General features: G+C 35.2%; 1 protein-coding gene across 1 annotated transcript in view; it reads left to right on the plus strand.

The window, feature by feature from the left end:
• The window catches only part of LOC133560997 (actin-related protein 2/3 complex subunit 1B-A-like), a 26366-nt gene that overhangs the window by 2662 nt on the left and 3704 nt on the right, over nucleotides 1–20000 (plus strand). Inside the window, 7 exon segments of the mRNA XM_061914112.1 lie at nucleotides 6398–6502; nucleotides 6571–6793; nucleotides 9071–9178; nucleotides 14812–14884; nucleotides 14886–15049; nucleotides 15116–15191; nucleotides 19768–19967. Of these exon segments, the coding sequence (XP_061770096.1) occupies nucleotides 6398–6502; nucleotides 6571–6793; nucleotides 9071–9178; nucleotides 14812–14884; nucleotides 14886–15049; nucleotides 15116–15191; nucleotides 19768–19967 (949 nt within the window).

The following is a 20000-nucleotide window of genomic DNA, read 5'->3' on the forward strand; positions in this document are numbered from 1 at the left end:
GTTAGTTGAATACATGTCATTTATTTTTTCAAAACGTGCTATTATCGAAATAGGTTTATGTTAAAATTTTGCGATGAATTTGCATTCGCACATGATTAATGTAATGATATATCCACTCGTATTTGTATGGCATAATTAAACAACATAAATGTTTCCAAAGTGCTGCACAACAATATTCAAATATTATCCTTAGCTCCACCAATGACTGAATAAAGAATAAAAACAATATAAAAGTAAATATGATTAAAAACTATTTTAAAAAGGTAAAACCAATTAAAACAATAAATAGAAACCTTTTTTTTTTTTAAAGGGGAACATTATCACCAGACCTATGTAAGCGTCAATATATACCTTGATGGTGCAGAAAAAAGACCATCTATTTTTTTAACCGATTTCCGAACTCTAAATGGGTGAATTTTGGCGAATTAAACGCCTTTCTGTTTATCGCTCATGTGGCGATGACATCAGAACGTGACGTCGCCGAGGTAACACACCCACCATTTTCATTTTCAACACATTACAAACATTGGGTCTCAGCTCTGTTATTTTCCGTTTTTTTGACTATTTTTTGGAACTTTGGAGACATCATGCCTCGTCGGTGTGTTGTCGGAGGGTGTAACAACACTAACAGGGAGGGATTCAAGTTGCACCACTGGCCCCAAGATGCCAAAGTGTCTGCCGCCAGACCCCTATTGAATGTACCAGAGTGTCTCCACATTTGACCGGCGATGCTAAGACAGACATGGCACAGAGATGTATGGATAACCTGCAGATGCATTTGCAACGATAGTCAACGAAGTCACAAAGGTGAGTTTTGTTGATGTTGACTGCCAGCTAATCGATGCTAACATGCTACGCTAATCGATGCAAACATGCTATTTACCGGCGGTGCTAAAGCAGACATGGCACAGAGATGTATGGATAACCTGTAGATGCATTTGCAACTATATTACGTTTCCTTCCACCCACATTTAATGCGAAACAAACACTTACCAATCGACGGATTTAAGTTGCTCCAGTGTCACGAGATGCGAAAGTCCTGATTGTTTGGTCCGCACATTTTACCCGCGATGCTAACGCAGCTATTCGTCCATGCTATTGCTATGAATTCGCTCAATAGCTTCAGTTTCTTCTTCAATACTTTCATACTCCAACCATCCGTTTCAATACATGCGTAATCTGTTGAATCGCTTAAGTCGCTGAAATCCGAGTTTGAATCCGAGCTAATGTCGCTATATCTTGCTGTGGTATTCGCCATTGTTTGTTTACATTGGCAGCACTGTATGACGTCACAGGGAAATGGCCAGTGTCTTCGCAGAGAGCCGAAAATAAGGCACTTTAAAGCTTTATTTAGGGATATTCCGAGACCGGTAAAATTTTGAAAAAAAACTTCAAAAAATACAACAAGCCACTGGGAACTGATTTTTATTGTTTTTAACCCTTTTGCAATTGTGATAATGTTCCCCTTTAACTCATTTATATTCAATTACAATTATAAAGAATGGAAATATTCAAGTAATTATATAGAGATGTATTTAATTTTTTCCCAGTGGACCGCACCCTACACACTCAAGAAAATACAGCGTAGCGAGTCAAAAGGTTGTGATTGGCTGCCAGGTTGTAAGAAGAGATTTCCTGTTTCCTCACATTGTGATGTCAGAGGGACATTTTTTTGTTTGTTTGTTTGTTTTTGCAATTAGCGGCAGTCAGCGTGCCTTATATGGCTGTTTCCACAGATGTAACACGCCTGTGGTGAAGCAAAAAAAAAAAAAAACACTTCAAGACAAAAATGCGTGCACAGAGGAAGTCATACCGCTGCATAAGCACTTCCTCTTAGTCGTCTGAAGGCTCCCACACTGCCTGCACTGTACTCCACTCTATCACTAAGTGTGGTCTCCGTGCTGGGAAAAGACGTGACATGAACCATTGACCCTGAAGGCAACACTTACACAAAGCACTGACTCCAGGATTGAAACCGGAGTTTATTACCAGTTTCTCCACTTCTGATACAATAAAAGTAGGACTCGTACATATATTATTACAAAACAAAAAACCAGTGAAGTTGGCACATTGTGTAAATGGTAAATAAAAACAGAATACAATGATTTGCAAATCCTTTTCAACTTATATTTATTGAACAGACTGCAAATGACAAGATATTTAACGTTCAAATTGGTAAATTTAGTTTTTTTGTGCCAATATTAGCTCATTTGGTATTGGATGCTTGCAACATGTTTAGAAAAAAGCTGGCACAAGTGGCAAAAAAGACTGAGGAAGTTGAGGAATGCTCATCAAACACTTATGTGGAACATCCCACAGGTGTACAGGCTAGTCTGGGTGCCACGATTGGGTAAAAAAAAACAGCTTCCCAAAAAATGCTCGGTCTTTCACAAACATGGATGAGCGTGAGCAAATTGTCCAACAGTTTAAGAACAACATTTTTCAACCAGCTAGCGTTGTTTATTAACAGTGCTGAACTTCTTTTTTGCTCACCGTTAGCATGTTTGTGTTAGCATGCTAGACTGCTAACATTAAAGTGCTAGCTTTTTCAGCTAATTTTGCAACAGTTTGACCTAGAGTCATATTACTTTGTATGTGAGAGCTGCTAACGTTAGCACGCTAGCAAGCCAACTTAAGCATGCTAACTTTTCATCTAATTTCACACTTTTTTTCTCGATTTCCGCAGCCATACACCTTAGAACCGTGTTGCCTGAAATGGGAGACATGCTAACTGTTGGCATGCCGTCGTTAGCACACATGCTAAATGTTAGCATTTTAATGTGAGCATGCTAATGTTTTAGGCTAGCTCTCTAGCTTTTTTTTGTACAGTTGCACCTAAAACTCATTTTGTAGTTGTAAAATACAATGCAAATGTGCCCCCTAGTGTTATTTATTAACAGTGTTGAACTTCTTTTTTGCTCACCGTTAGCATGTTTGTGTTAGCATGCTAGCCTGCTAACATTAAAGTGCTAGCTTTTTCAGCTAATTTTGCAACCGTTTGACCCAGAGTCATATTACTTTGTATGTGAGAGCTGTTAACTGTTAGCGTGCTATAGCTCGGTTGGTAGAGTGGCCGTGCCAGCAACTTGAGGGTTGCAGGTTCGATTCCCGCTTCCGCCATCATAGTCACTGCCGTTGTGTCCTTGGGCAAGCCACTTTACCCACCTGCTCCCAGTGCCACCCACACTGGTTTAAATGTAACTTAGATATTGGGTTTCACTATGTAAAGCGCTTTGAGTCACGAGAGAAAAGCGCTATATAAATATAATTCACTTCACTTCACTAACGTTAGCATGCTAGGAAGCTAACATAAGCATGCTAACTTTTCATCTAATTTCACACTTTTTTTCTCTATTTCCGCAGCCATACACCTTAAAACCGTGTTACTTGAAATGTGAGACATGCTGACGGTTGGCATGCCGTCGTTAGCACACCTGCTAAATGTTAGCATTTTAATGTGAGCATGCTAATGTTTTAGGCTAGTTCTCTAGCTTTTTTTGTACAGTTGCACCTAAAAGTCATTTTGTAGTTGTAAAATACAATGCAAATGTGCCCCCTAGTGTTATTTATTAAGTGTTGAACTTCTTTTTTGCTCACCGTTAGCATGTTATGTTAGCAGGTGCTAGCCTTTTAAGCTAATTTTGCAACCGTTTGACCTAGAGTCATATTACTTTGTATGTGAGAGCTGTTAACTGTGCTAACATCAGCACGCTAGCAAGCTAACTTAAGCATGCTAACTTTTCATCTAATTTCACACTTTTTTTCTCTATTTCCGCAGCCATACACCTTAGAACCGTGTTACTTGAAATGTGAGACATGCTGACGGTTGGCATGCCGTCGTTAGCACACCTGCTAAATGTTAGCATTTTAATGTGAGCATGCTAATGTTTTAGGCTAGTTCTCTAGCTTTTTTTGTACAGTTGCACCTAAAAGTCATTTTGTAGTTGTAAAATACAATGCAAATGTGCCCCCTAGTGTTATTTATTAAGTGTTGAACTTCTTTTTTGCTCACCGTTAGCATGTTATGTTAGCAGGTGCTAGCCTTTTAAGCTAATTTGGCAACCGTTTGACCTAGAGTCATATTACTTTGTATGTGAGAGCTGTTAACTGTGCTAACATCAGCACGCTAGCAAGCTAACTTAAGCATGCTAACTTTTCATCTAATTTCACACTTTTTTTCTCTATTTCCGCAGCCATACACCTTAGAACCGTGTTACTTGAAATGTGAGACATGCTAACTGTTGGCATGCCGTCGTTAGCACACATGCTAAATATTAGCATTTTAATGTGAGCATGCTAATGTTTTAGGCTAGCTCTCTGTTTTTTTTTGTACAGTTGCACCTAAAACTAATTTTGTAGTTGTAAAATACAATGCAAATATGCCCCCTAGTGTTATTTATTAACAGTGTTGAACTTCTTTTTTGCTAACCGTTAGCATGTTTGTGTTAGAATGCTAGCCTGCTAACATTAAAGTGCTAGCCTTTTCAGCTAATTTTGCAACCGTTTTACCTAGAGTCATATTACTTTGTATGTGAGAGCTGTTAACTGTGCTAACGTTAGCACGCTAGCAAGCTAACTTAAGCATGCTAACTTTTCATCTAATTTCACACTTTTTTTCTCTATTTCCGCAGCCATACACCTTAGAACCGTGTTACTTGAAATGGGAGACGTGCTAACGCTAATGTTAGACTTTTAATGTAAGCATGCTGAAGTTTAGGCTAGCTCTGTAGCTCTTTGTGTACAGTTACACCTAAAACTCACAGATTCTACTTAAAAGTATGGCAACCCCCGGCCAGAGGTTCATCAAAATGTTCGAGTTGTAAAATAAAATGCAAATATTGCCCCATTGTGTTGATTATTAACAGTGCTGAACTTCTTTTTACACTTAAAAGAGCGTTTGAAATAATGGAAATGGAAATAATCCATTCCAGGGTCAAGTTTAGGCGGTCATAAAAGATTAACTGCCACAGTGATGTTTGAGGTAACATTCTAACACACGTATAAGCAAATACTTAATCCTAATTAGGCTGTAGAAAAAAAATCAAATAGTCCAAAAAAGGAAACCAGAAGATCTTGTGAACCGATGATGTTTTGGGTGTGTTTTTTTTCTGAATTGTACACTTTAGAGCAGGGGTCACCAACCTTTTTGAAACCAAGAGCTACTTCTTGGGTACTGATTAATGCGAAGGGCTACCAGTTTGATACACACTTTAAATAAATTGCCAGAAATAGCCACTTAGCTCAATTTACCTTTAATAAATAAATGCATATATATATATATATATATGTATATATATATATATATATATATATATATATATATAAAAAAGAGCATTTCTGTCTCTCATTCCGTCGTATTTTTTTTCCTTTCACGGAAGGTTTTTTGTAGAGAATAAATGATGAAATAAACACTTAACTGAACGGTTTAAAAGAGGAGAAAACAGGAAAAAATGAAAATTTAATTTTGAAACGTAGTTTATCTTCAATTTCGACTCTTTTAAAATTCAAAATTCAACCCAAAAAAAAATGAAGAGGAAAAATTTGCTAATTCGAATCTTTTTGAAAAAATTTAAAAAATAATTTACGGAACATCATTAGTAATTTTTCCTGATTAAGATTAATTTTAGAATTTTGATGACATGTTTTAAATAGGTTAAAATCTAATCTGCCCTTTGTTAGAATATATAACAAATTGGACCAAGCTATATTTCTAACAAAGACAAATCATTATTTCTTCTAGATTTTCCAGAACAAATTTTTTTTAAAAGAAATTCAACAAACTTTGAAATAAGATTTAAATTTGATTCTACAGATTTTCTAGATTTGCCAGAATATTTTTTTTAATTTTAATCTTAAATTTGAAGAAATATTTCACAAATATTCTTCGTCGAAAAAACAGAAGCTAAAATGAAGAATTAAATTAAAATGTATTTATTTTCTTTACAATAATACAAAAATATATATAGACTTGAACATTGATTTAAATTGTCAGGAAAGAATAGGAAGGAATTTAAAAGGTAAAAAGGTACATGTGTTTAAAAATCCTGAAATAATTTTTATGGTTGTATTTTATCGTTAAAATTGTCTTTCCGAAAGTTATAAGAAGCAAAGTAAAAAAATAAATGTGTTTATTTAAACAAGTGAAAACCAAGTCTTTAAAATATTTTCTTGGATTTTCAAATTCTATTTGAGTTGTGTCTCTCTTAGAATTAAAAATGTCGAGCAAAGCGAGACCAACTTGCTTGTAAATAAACAAAATTTTAAAAAATGGAGGCAGCTCACTGGTAAGTGCTGCTATTTGAGCTATTTTTAGAACAGGCCAGCGGGCGACTCATCTGGTCCTTACGGGCGATTTTGGTGACCACTGCTTTAGAGGCTCCACTTCATTGCTTTGCAGAGGTGGCCATCTGCCCCAACAACCACGAGGTCCACATCTACAAGAAGGATGGGAGCAAGTGGACCAAAATCCACGAGCTGAAGGAGCACAACGGGCAGGTCACAGGTGAGATTCTTAGCGCTCACTTGTAGTGCTTCTTGAGTCTTTTACGTCGTCCTGTCGCTGCCGTGCAGGCATCGACTGGGCTCCTGACAGTAACCGCATCGTGACCTGCGGGGCGGACCGTAACGCCTACGTGTGGACCCTGAAGGAGGGCGCCTGGAAGCCCACCCTGGTCATCCTCCGCATCAACCGGGCGGCGCGCTGCGTCAAGTGGTCGCCACGGGAGAACAAATTTGCTGTGGGCAGTGGCTCCCGCCTCATCTCTATCTGCTACTTTGAGCAGGAGAATGATTGGTAGGCTTCTGTTCACTTTGTGTGTGTTGTGTGTGTGTGTGTGTGTGTGTGTGTGTGTGTGTGTGTGTGTGTGTGTGTGTGTGTGTGTGTGTGTGTGTGTGTGTGTGTGTGTGTGTGTGTGTGTGTGTGTGTGTGTGTGTGTGTGTGTGTGTGTGTATTAAGTGCAGAAGAATTCAGTGTAGAAAATGTCAGTGTAAAGAATCTGGTGCAGAAAAATTCAGTGCAAAAAAATTAGAGTGTAAAAATTCAATGGTGGAGAAAAAGTCAGTGTTAAAAAAATATGCAATGCTGAAAAAAAATTGGAGCAGAAAACTTAAGTGAAGAAAAATTATGTGTATAAAAAAATCAGTGTGTAAAAATTAAGTGTTGTAAAAAAAATCAATGCGTGCGGGCGTGCGTCCTTGTTACGAAAGCTTTTTTTGACATTGAATTTATGTAACTGAATTTTGTCAACTGAATTTTTTTTTTTTACATCAAATTGTGGGTCTTGAGTTTTCAAATAATCCATATTTTTTACACTTAATTTTTACACACTGATTTTTTTTATGACAGAATTTTTCTGCACCAAATTCCTAACACTGAAAGTTTTTACACTGAATTCTACTGCAAAGAACTTAACACAGATTTTTTTCTACATTTGATTTTTTTACAATTAATTTTTGTCCTATTTATCTATTTTTTTTTTTACACTGAATTTTGAAAATGGAAATTTTTACATCAAATTGAGTGTCGAGTTTTGAAGCAATCAATATTTTGCACGGAATTATTTTCAACACTGAATTTTTATACACTGAATTTTTCTTCACTAAAGTTTTCTGCCCCAAATGTTTCCAACATTGCGTATTTTTTTAACACTGACTTTTTCTCCACCAATTTTTTTATCATTGAATTTTTACACTCTAATTTTTTTGCACTGAATTTTTCTGCACCAAATTCTTTACACTGACTTCTTCTGCACTTAATATTTTTAAACATTTTTTACACTGATTTTTTTCTGCACAGAATTTAAAAAACTTTTTTTTACATTTAAATTATTTTACACTTAAATTTTTTCCTACTGTTCGTTTTTCTTTTTTTTTGACACTAAATTTTGTAAACGGAAATTTTGACATCAAAATGAGTGTCTTGAGTGGTGAAGCAGTTAATATTTTTGCACAGAATTATTTTTAACACTGAATTTTTATACACATTTTTTCTTCACTGAATCTTTTTAGCACATCATTTTTATGAACGCAGCATTTTTACACTGACTTTTTCTGCACCGATTTTTTTAACAATGAATTTTTACGCACTCATTTTTTGCACTGACTTTTTCTGCACCGAATTCTTTACGCTGACATTTTTTTACACTAAATTCTTCTGCACTTCATTTTTTAAAACATTTTTTACACTGATTTATTCTGCACGGATTTTAAAACAGAATTGTTTTACATTTAATTTTTTTACAAACAATTTTTGTCCTCCTTTTTTTTTTTTTTACACTGAATTTTGTAAAATGAAATTTTTACATCAAATTGAGTGTCTTGAGTTTTGAAGCAATTAATATTTTTGCACGGAATTATTTTTAACATTGAATTTTTTTACACATTTTTCTTCACTGAATGATTTTATGAACACAACATTTTTTACACTGAATTTTTATTCTCCAAATTTTTTCAACACTGCATATTTTTTTAACAGTGACTTTTTCTGCACCAATTTTTTTTAACACTGAATTTTTTGCACAAAATATTTCTGCGCCGAAATCTTTACACTGAAATTTTTTAAACTAAATTCCTCTGCACTAAATTTTTTTAAACATTTTTTTACACTGAATTTTTCTGAAATACAAAAGAATTTAATACAGAATTCTTTTACATTTAATTTTTTTACAATTAATTTTTGTTCTACCCTTTTTTTTTTACACAGAATTTTGTAAATTGAATTTTTTACATCAAATTGAGTGTCTTGAGTTTTGAACTAATAAATAATTTTGCGCGGAATTATTTTTAACACGGAATTTTTATACACTGAATTTTTCTTCACTAAATGTTTTTAACACAGAATTTTTATGAACACATTTTTACACTGAATTTTTCTGCCCCAAATTTTTTCAACATTTCATATTTTTTTTAACACTGACTTTTTGCACCATATTTTTTAACCCTGAAATTTTTATTCGCTGACTTTTTCTGCACATAATTTTTTTTAACACTGAATTTTTTATACTTCATAAAGACACAAATTAACTTCCAAATGTGTCTGTGTGATGACGTTTGAGGCTTTGTCGTCCGTCAGGTGGGTGTGCAAGCACATCAAGAAGCCGATACGCTCCACCATCCTCAGTCTGGACTGGCATCCCAACAATGTGCTGCTGGCTGCCGGGTCATGTGACTTCAAATGCAGGTGATTGTCTATAATGATGGAGTCTTGGATTTTAAAATCTATTTTATTATTCCTGAATTTTAGTACTCTTTGTCTGGGTAACAATCACAGTATAATGAGGTCCAGTTCAAGTGCTGTATCGCAAATTGTTCCTTTTCAGGAATTCATGTAACAGTTTTACTGTCCTTGTAGTCTTGTTGGATGTACATGTATTGTTACGGAGTGAAATTACTGCCAAAACTCCAGAAAGACACAAAAATATATTTACTGAAGCCCAATGATTCAATTTTCTTCAATTAAAAGAAAACATTTCACAAGTCTAAAAGCGGGCTTCACGGTGGAAGAGGGGTTAGTGTGTCTGCCTCACAATACGAAGGTCCTGCAGTCCTGGGTTCAAATCCAGGCTCGGGATCTTTCTGTGTGGAGTTTGCATGTTCTCCCCGTGAATGCGTGGGTTCCCTCCGGGTACTCCGGCTTCCTCCCACTTCCAAAGATATGCACCTGGGGATAGGTTGATTGGCAACACTAAATTGGCCCTAGTGTGTGAATCTGAGTGTGAATGTTGTCTGTCTATCTGTGTTGGCCCTGCGATGAGGTGGCGACTTGTCCAGGGTGTACACCGCCTTCCGCCCGATTGTAGCTGAGATAGGCGCCAGCGCCCCCCGCGACCCCAAAGGGGAATAAGCGGTAGAAAATGGATGGATGGAAGTCTAAAAGCAATTTTCTGCAAGTAAAAAAAAAAAGATTCGCAAGTATAAAAACAATATTCTGCCAATAGAAAAAGGATTTGTTAGTATATAAAGAAATAGCCTTCAATTAAAAAAACAAGTTGAAACTATAAGAAAATTATTTTTATAGTTTCAACTTGTTTTTTTAATTGAAGGCTATTTCTTTATATACTAACAAATCCTTTTCTAAATAATTTTCTGCTAGTAAAAAACAATCCGTAAGTACAAAAACAATGTTCTGCAAGTAGAAAAAGAACTTTTTTTTTTTTTTCAAATAACAATTCGCAAGCCTATAAACCGTTATTTTATAAGGCGCACTGTCTTTTTAAGATTTTAAGTGCACCTTAAAGGCCTACTGAAATTTGATTTTCTTATTTAAACGGGGATAGCAGGTCCATTCTATGTGTCATACTTTATCATTTCGCGATTTTGCCATATTTTTGCTGAAACGATTTAGTAGAGAACATCGACGATAAAGTTCGCAACTTTTGGTCGCTGATAAAAAAAGCCTTGCCTGTACCGGAAGTAGCAGACGATGTGCGCGTGACGTCACGGATTGTGGAGCTCCTCACATCCTCACATTGTTTATAATCATGGCCACCAGCAGCTAGAGCGATTTGGACCGAGAAAGCGACAATTTCCCTATTAATTTGAGCGAGGATGAAAGATTCGTAGATGAGGAAAGTGAGAGTGAAGGACTAGAAAAAAAAAAAAAGACCAGAGGGCAGTGAGAGCGATTCAGATGGTATTAGACACATTTGCGAGGATAATTCTGGAAAATCCCTTGTCTGCTTATTGTGTTACTGGTGTTTTAGTGAGATTACATGGTCGTACCTGTACAACCTGAAGGTCGGCCCCTCACCTTTCTTCAGCACCAGTCGACATGCCCATCTCTGCCCTTCGCAAGGGACCCTCTTCGAAACACGATCTTTCGAAATGATCGCTGCATAATACACTGTACTTTGTGTGTGTGGTCCCATCCAACCGTGTTCGCTTGACATCTCTGTTCCATAGTAAAGTTTGACTGTCATCTTTCCGGAATGTAAACAATGAAACACCGGCTGTGTTTGTGTTGCTAAAGCCGGCCGCAATACACCGCTTCCCACCTACAGCTTTCTTCTTTGATGTCTCCATTGTTCATTGAACAAATTGCAAAAGATTCAGCAACACAGACGTCCAGAATACTGTGGAATTTTGCGATGAAAACAGACTACTTAATACCTGGGAACGATGCTGGAACAAAATGTCCTCTACAATGCGTGACGTCACGCGCACGCGTCATCATACCGCAGGGGTAGGGAACCTATGGCTCTAGAGCCAGATGTGGCTCTTTTGATGAATGCATCTGGCTCTCAGATAAATCTGAGCTGACATTGCTTAACACGATAATTATGAATAATTTCGCTGGTAATCACAGTGCTAAAAATAACGTGCAAAATATAAAACATTCTTATGCATTTAAATCCATCCATCCGTTTTCTACCGCATTAATGGTAAGAAGTATTTTATGTCACGATGGGGGAGGTCGCAGCTTGCAGCAGGGTCGTTCCCCCAGGAAGGCAGACGGACTACTCGGGACATGGCATTTAGGTAAAAACATGATTTGATTTAAACTAAAAAAAGATACAAACAAAAATCGCTCACAGTGGAGGCACAACCTGGGCTAAGGAACAAACAGACTATGAACATAAATCAAACAAAACTTACTTGGCATGGCATGAAGCACGAAACCATGGCAAGGCATGAAACAAGTCAGCAGAGAGCAAGAAAAGATCACAGTTACGCCAGGGCGACTGACTGGCAAAGACGAGCTTAAACACTGCCTCTGATTAGTGCTCGGGAAGCAGGTGAGCGGGCATTTTGTCCACCAGAGACAGGTGGACAAAATGAGTAACCAAGGATACCATACAGGGGAGTGGAAAAAAACAGGAACTTAAAGAGTCCAAAGGACAAACAGCACATGGCCAAACAAAAACATGATCAACAGACATGACATTTGATTTATTATTGGTTAGCTTCAGAATAACAATGTTATTAAAAAGAATAAAAGACTTATTATACTCTAAAAATGTTGGTATTACTTAAAAATGCACACATTTAGTTGTATTCAGTGTTAAATAATATGATATGGCTCTCACTGAAATACTTTTTGAAATATTTGGCTTTCATGGCTCTCTCAGCCAAAAAGGTTCCCGACCCCTGTCATACCGAGACGTTTCAGCAGGATATTTCGGCGCGAAATTTAAAATTGCAATTTAGTAAACTAACCCGGCTGTATTGGCATGTTAGATTAGATTAAATTAGATGGTACTTTATTTATTCCGTCAGGAGAGTTCCTTCAGGAAAATTACAATTTTCAGCACAATCCCATTCAAGATCAGACAAACATTACAGGGAGACAGAACAGGATCGCTGACGGGTCTGCCGGCTTCCAGCGCCCCTTACAAAAAAGATGACATACAGGTAAACAAGGGGGGTGGGGGGGGGGGGGGTAAAAGATTAAAATAAAATTAAAAAAAAAAAATCGGGTCTTAGCCTGGGCCCTGGAGAGGGGGTGCAGACTGAGGCCAAGGGAAAAACAACAAGTCATAGCCATAGTACACATCCCTCTTACATGTGTGTAAGAGGGAAACATCAAACATCAAAGAACACAGAGGACATTAAAGCAGCAGATACAACCAGACATACAGCTATGAATAAAAAGTAAAATAAACATATCCACTGTGGTGGCCTCTGCGGTGTTCCACGCCATCGTCCGCTGGGGTGGAGGGAGCATGGCCAGAGACAGGAGCAGACCCAACAAAGCAACCAAGACAGCCGACTCCACTCTCGGCCAGTGTCCAGTCCGCATGGATGAGCGAGGATACGTCCAAGGTGACTGAGCTGTCCGACACCTGCTCACCCAGCCAAGACACCGCGAAGCCTCTCTGTCCCAGCGCTAGCCTCTCCGTCCCAGCATGTGTTGCGATGTTAATATTTCATCATTGATATATAAACCATCAGACTGCGTGGTCGCTAGTAGTGGGTTTCAGTAGGCCTTTAAAGTCCGAAAAAATGCGGTATTTTGCAACGTTGTTTCAAAGTCCGTTTTTAATGACATGTACCTTTAATCAATGTTGTGGCTGCTGGGTTAGCATTTCAGTTCGGCTTTGGATTTTCAGCGTTCACTCAATTTCTACCGAGATGGCATTGTCTAATGTCCGCCGCATCTTTTGATTTTTTTCAGTCTGTGGCCCTCAGTGGGAAAAAGTTTGGACACCCCTGGGCAAGGGCGTAGAATTGGGTAGGGACGCTAGGGACATGTCCCTACCAATATCCAGCCGCTACTGTGTAGTCACTATCAATACAAGCGCTGCCCGTTTTTTAAATTTTTTTTATTTTTTTATTTTATTTTATTTTAATCTTCTATTCTTTTCTTCCCCCCCCATGTTTACCTGTATGTCATCTTTTTTGTAAGGGGCGCTGGAAGCCGGCAGACCCGTCAGCGATCCTGTTCTGTCTCCCTGTAATGTTTGTCTGATCTTGAATGGGATTGTGCTGAAAATTGTAATTTTCCTGACGGAATAAATAAAGTACTATCTAATCTAATCTAATCTATGTTTAGTCAATGATTATGGCACAGAAAGGGTTAAATGTCGGTCTCTGCTAGAAGTCCCGCCTCTAACGTAAATACCGCTCCCTGATTGGTTGCCGCGTTCATGCTAACTTACGTGTGATTGGCTGCCCCCGCTGTCACTCCTCACTGTGGAAAAAAACAGTCCCACCTATCCAGACGTTAGCTCCAAATTAGCACTGCATCTCGTCTTTTCCTCCGCTTTTTTTCCAGGTGAAAGTCAATGCTCAGTCCCCTCTACCATTGTTAACCCTCCCCGTAGGTGAAAGTTAACCTTAAACATGTGAATTCAACTACTTTAGTCCGTTTTTTAACATCGTAAAAACATCAGCTGTCTTTTTCTACGGACTGCAACAGTCCGTTGTCATGGATACACGACAACAACTTCCATTCATACCAGTCATGTGTGCCTGAGGCGGAGTGATAGCCTGCGCTGTGAAAAGGCTTTTAGAATAGTAGCCGTGCTCAATATTTAAACCACGGTTAACAGCCAATCAGATCGCCGGATTTCACCTTTCCGTTTTATTTTTTGAAATTTTTTTTTGTTTCATGTAACATATTTACAGTACAAAAGCAGCAATAGAAAGAAGTAGATGAAGGGAAAAATTGTAAATGATTTAAACACAAGTTGGGGAAAAGATTATTACAGTTCATTTATGTTTATTTACAATGTTGTATTGCATGAATGTATTTTTGAACTCTCGCGGCTGTGTTGGAGCCACTATGGATTGAACTTTCACAGTATCATGTTAGACCCGCTCGACATCCATTGCTTTCGGTCCCCTAGAGGGGGTGGGGGGTTGCCCACATCTGAGGTCCTCTCCAAGGTTTCTCATAGTCAGCATTGTCACTGGCGTCCCACTGGATGTGAATTCTCCCTGCCCACTGGGTGTGAGTTTTCCTTGCCCTTTTGTGGGTTCTTCCGAGGATGTTGTAGTCGTAATGATTTGTGCAGTTCTTTGAGACATTTGTGATTTGGGGCTATATAAATAAACATTGATTGATTGATTGATTGATTGATGTTGTTGATTGACAGTATGATGCACAGTTGCACTACAGCCCTACACTAAAGAGTAAAGATGAGAACTCTTCCAAGTTGTCTCCTTTGCTTTCATTTTAGTTACTTTACCCTATAACATCTGCATGACGTGAAATTATGATTGCTAATGTAAAAAAAAAAAAAAAAAGTAAACTTTCAGAGTGCTGCCTTGGAGCACTTTTGTGTCCCCACCAATCTCAAAATCAAACCTACTCCCTTGCCCCTGGGTTAGATAGTACGAGTGTGCCTAATGAAGTGTCCTTTTTGCCTCCAGGGTGTTCTCGGCCTACATCAAGGAGGTGGAGGAGAAGCCCAGCCCCACGTCCTGGGGCAGCAAGATGCCTTTCGGGGGAGATGATGTTCGAGTCCGGATTGTCCGCCGCCGAGGGCCAGAGTCCTTTAGGGGGCGGCGGCTGGGTGCACAGCGTCTGCTTCTCCCACTCGGGCAACCGCCTGGCCTGGACGTCGCATGACTCCACCGTATCGGTCGCAGAGGGCGGCAAGACCAGCATGTAAGAGTGTGTTGGAGATGTGCGTGCGTGCATGCGTGTGTAACTTTTTGTGCTGGATGCGCACAGCGTGAGCAGTCTGAGGTCCGACACGCTTCCTCTGCTGTGCGTCACCTTCATCACTGAGAACAGCCTGGTGGCCGCGGTGAGTACACCTGTTAACTTCTGTAATACACCTGTGGGAAGTTGCAAATATTGTAACAACACTGCCATTCTTTTCTGCGGTTAAAATGCTTGTTTAAAGAGTTTAAAGTCATTCTAAAATACATTTTCCTACTAGTGATGTCATCCAGCCCAAATCTCCCCAGACTTGTCTCTTTTGTTTGTGCTACATTTGTGCTGCAATTTTGTTTAGTGTATGTTGTTAAAGGATGTTAAAGTTTTATGATTCATACCAGCCCCACACACACACACACACACACACACACACACGTACCTTTTTCTTTTTAAAATATCCTTAAACTTGTCTCAATCATGTATGTTAAGTATTTAAAAAATATATATTTGCAAGTATAAAAACAATTTATTTCAATTACAAAAATTATTCGCAAGTCTAAGGACATTTTTTTTTTCATTTAAAAAACTCTTCTCAAGTATAACGAAGATTTTCTTCAGGTAAAAAAAAAAAAAAAAAACATTAGCAAGTGTAAAAACAATTGTCTGCAAGTAGAAAAACGATTTGCAAGTATAACAATTTAATATAAAAAAAGTATTTGCAATTATAACAACTTAATATAAAAAAAATTATTTGCAAGTATAACAACTTAATATAAACAAAATATTTGCAAGTATAAAAACTATTAATCTAAAAAAAGGATTTTAAAGGGAAAAAAAACTATTTATTTAAAAAAAGGATTTGCAAGTATAAAAACTATTTACATAGAAAAAAATTGCAAGTAAGAAAACTATTTAGGGACGGCGTGGCGCGGTGGGGGAGTGGCCGTGCGCAACCCGAGGGTCCCTGGTTCAAATCCCACCTAGTACCAACCTCGTCATGTCCGTTATGTCCTGAGCAAGACACTTCACCCTTGCTCCTGATGGGTGCTGGTTGGCGCCTTGCATGGCAGCTCCCTCCATCAGTGTGGGAATGTGTGTGTGAATGGGTGAATGTTGAAGTAGTGTCAAAGCGCTTTGAGTACCTTGAAGGTAGAAAAGCGCTATAAAAGTACAACCCATTTATCATTTATTTATTTCATTAAAAAAACAGATTTTCAAGTATAAAAACTATATCAATTACAAAAATGATTTGCAAGTCCAAGGACATTTTTTTTTCATTTATAAAACTATTCGCAAGTATAAAGAATTTTCTGCAGGTAAAGAAAAGATTAGCAAGTATAAAAACTATTTACTGCAAGTAGAAAAAGGATTTGCAAGTATAAAACATTTTTTTAATTAAAAATATGATTTGCAAGTTTAACAACTTTATATAAAAAAAAATAATTTGCAGGTATAAAAACAATTTATTTAAAAAAGGATTTTAAAGGGAAAAAACACTTGTTTAAAAAAAGTATTTGCAAGTCTAAAACTATTTATTTAAAAGAAAATTGCAAGTAAAAAAACAATTTTATTAAAAAAACTGATTTTCAAGTATAAAAACTTTATTTGCAAGGCTATGGACATTTTTTTTTAATTTAAAAAACTATTCGCAAGTATAAAGAAAATTTTGCAGGTAAAAAAAAGATTAGCAAGTATAAAAACGATTTGCAAATATAACAACTTAATATAAAAAACAATTATTTGCAAGTATAAAACCAATTTATTTAAAAAAAGGATTTTAAAGGAAAAAAAACATTTATTTAAAAAAAAGGATTTGCAAGTATGAAAACTATTTAAAAAAAAATTGCAAGTAAGAAAACTATTTCATTTAAAAAACAGATTTTCAAGTATAAAAACTATATTAATTACAAAAATTATTTGCAAGTCCAAGGACATTTTTTTTTCATTTAAAAAGCTATTCGCAAGTATAAAGAATTTTCTGCAGGTAAAGAAAAGATTAGCAAGTATAAAAACTATTTACTGCAAGTAGAAAAAGGATTTGCAAGTATAAAACATTTTTTTAATTTAAAAAATGATTTGCAAGTATAACAACTTTATATAAAAAAAAAAATTTGCAGGTATAAAAACAATTTATTTTAAAAAAGGATTTTAAAGGGAAAAAAAACACTTGTTTAAAAAAATGTTTGCAAGTCTAAAACTATTTATTTAAAAAAAAATTGCAAGTAAAAAAACTATTTTATTAAAAAAACTGATTTTCAAGTATAAAAACTTTATTTGCAAGGCTATGGACATTTTTTTTTTATTTAAAAAACTATTCGCAAGTATAAAGAAAATTTTGCCGGTAAAAAAAAGATTAGCAAGTATAAACACAATTTTTTGCAAGTAGACAAAGGATTTGCAAGTATAAACTTTTTTTTTATTAAAAAAAATTATTTGCAAGTATAAAAACTATTTTTATAGAAAAAATATTTGCAAGTATGAAAACAATTTATTTAAAAAGAGGATTTGCAAGTATAATCACAATTTATTTAAAAAGAAGATTTGCAAGTATAAAAACTATTTAAAAAAAAAAATTGCAAGTACAGAAACTTTTATAAAAAAAAAGATTCTCAAGTATAAAAACAATTTTCTGCAAGTAGAAAAAGGATTTGAAAGTATAAAACTTTTTTGTCGAAAAAAAAATATTTGTATTTATTATTTATTTATTTTGTATAAGTATAAAAAAATATTGCTATAAAAAAATATTTGCAAGTATAAAAACTATTTATACAACAAAATGATTTGCAAGTATAACAATTTATTTTAAAAAATTATTTGCAAGTATAAAAAAAAATGTATTTAAAAAAAGATTTGCAAGTCTAAAAACAATTTATAAAAAAATAAAATTTGCAAGTACAAAATCTATTTTATTTAAAAAAGAAAAAGATTTTCATGTTTGATAACTATTTTCTGCAAGTACAAAAAGGATTTGCGAGTATAAAACATTTTTTTATCAAAAAAATGATTTGCATGTATAAAAACTCCATTCATCCATCCATTTCCTACCGCATATTCCCTTCGGGGTCACGGGGGGCGCTGGTGCCCATCTCAGCTACAATCGGGCGGAAGGCGGTGTACATCCTGGACAAGTCGATAACTTATCGAGGGGATGTATAAAAACTATTTATATTAAAAATAAAGATATATTTGTATTAAAATATATAGTATAAAAACATTTAAAAAAATAATTTGCTATTACAAAAACAATTTATTAAAAAAAAGATTTGCAAGTATAAAAACAATGTATTAAAAAAATCTGCAACTACAAAAACTATTTTATTTTAAAAAAAAAAGGTTTTTAAGTATGAAAACAATTTTCTGCAAGTAGAAAAAGGATTTGCAAGTATAAAACGTTTTTTTTATTAAAAAAAATGATTTGCCAGTATAAAACTGTTTATTTAAAAAAGATTGCAAGTATAAAAAATATTTAAAAAAAAAAATTTTGATTACAAAAACGATTTTATTTAAATAAAAAAAAGTACGAAAACAATTTTCTGCAAGTAGGAAAAGGATTTGCAAGTACAAAAACTTTTTGTTGATTATCAGAAATTATTTGCAAGTATGAAGACTACTTTAAAAAAAAAAGGATTTGCAAGTATAAAGACTACTTTAAAAAAAAAAAGATTTGCAAGTATAAAAACTACTTAAAAAAAGAAAGATTTGCAAGTATAAAAACAATGTATTAAAAAAAAATCTGCAAGTACAAAAACTATTTTATTTTTAAAAAAAAAAGGTTTTTAAGTACGAAAACAATATTCTGCAAGTAGAAAAAGGATTTGCAAGTATAAAACGTTTTTTTATAAAAAAAAAAAAAAGATTTGCAAGTATAAGACTGTTCATTTTAAAAAGATTGCAAGTATAAAAACAATAACAAAAAAGATTTTAATTACAAAAACGATTTTATTCAAATAAAAAAAAGGACGAAAACAATTTTTTGCAAATACAAAAACTTTTTGTTGATTATCAGAAATTATTTGCAAGTATAAAAACAATTTATTAAAAAAAAAAGGATTTGCTAGTGTAAAGACTACTTTAAAAAAAAGATTTTCAAGTATAAAGACTACTTTAAAAAAAAGATTTTCAAGTATAAAAACAATGTATTAAAAAAAATCTGCAAGTACAAAAACTATTTTATTTAAAAAAAAAAAAAAGGTTTTTAAGTGTGAAAACTATTTTCTGCAAGAAGAAAAAGGATTTGCAAGTATAAAACGTTTTTTTACATTAAAAAAAAGATTTGCAAGTATAAAACTGTTATTTAAAAAAACTGCAAGTATAAAAACAATAACAAAAAAATATTTTAATTACAAAAACGATTTTATTCAAATAAAAAAAAGTACAAAAACAATTTTCTGCAAGTAGAAAAAGGATTTGCAAGTACAAAAACTTTTTTTGATTATCAGAAATTATTTGCAAGTATAAAAACAATTTATTAAAAAAAAAAAGGATTTGCAAATATAAAGACTACTTTAAAAAAAATAAAATTGCGAGTATAAAGACTACTTAAAAAAAAAAGATTTGCAAGTATAAAGACTACTTAAAAAAATAAAGATTTGCAAGTATAAAAACGATTTTATTCAAATAAAAAAGCGATCTACAAGTCAATAAACATTTTTTCTATAGACACAACAACTCTGCCGTCGCACTCACGGTGTTTTTTTTTTTTTTTTTACTTTCTCTGTCTTCAGGGTCACGACTGTTGCCCCATTCTCTTCATGCTGGACGCCGCCAAGGGAGGTTTGACATACGGCGGCAAAATGGACGTTCCCAAGCAGGCGGCCCAGAAGGGCATCAGCGCCAGGGAGCGCTTCCAGAACCTGGACCGGCGGGCCTCCGAGACCCAGAGCAACGACAAGGACCTGAGCACCCTGCACAAGAACAGCATCAGGTGCGCACACTCACTGGACACTTGATTAGGAAC

The sequence above is a fragment of the Nerophis ophidion genome, linkage group LG01 (genome assembly GCF_033978795.1).
Source record: "Nerophis ophidion isolate RoL-2023_Sa linkage group LG01, RoL_Noph_v1.0, whole genome shotgun sequence".
NCBI classification, from domain to species: domain Eukaryota; kingdom Metazoa; phylum Chordata; class Actinopteri; order Syngnathiformes; family Syngnathidae; genus Nerophis; species Nerophis ophidion.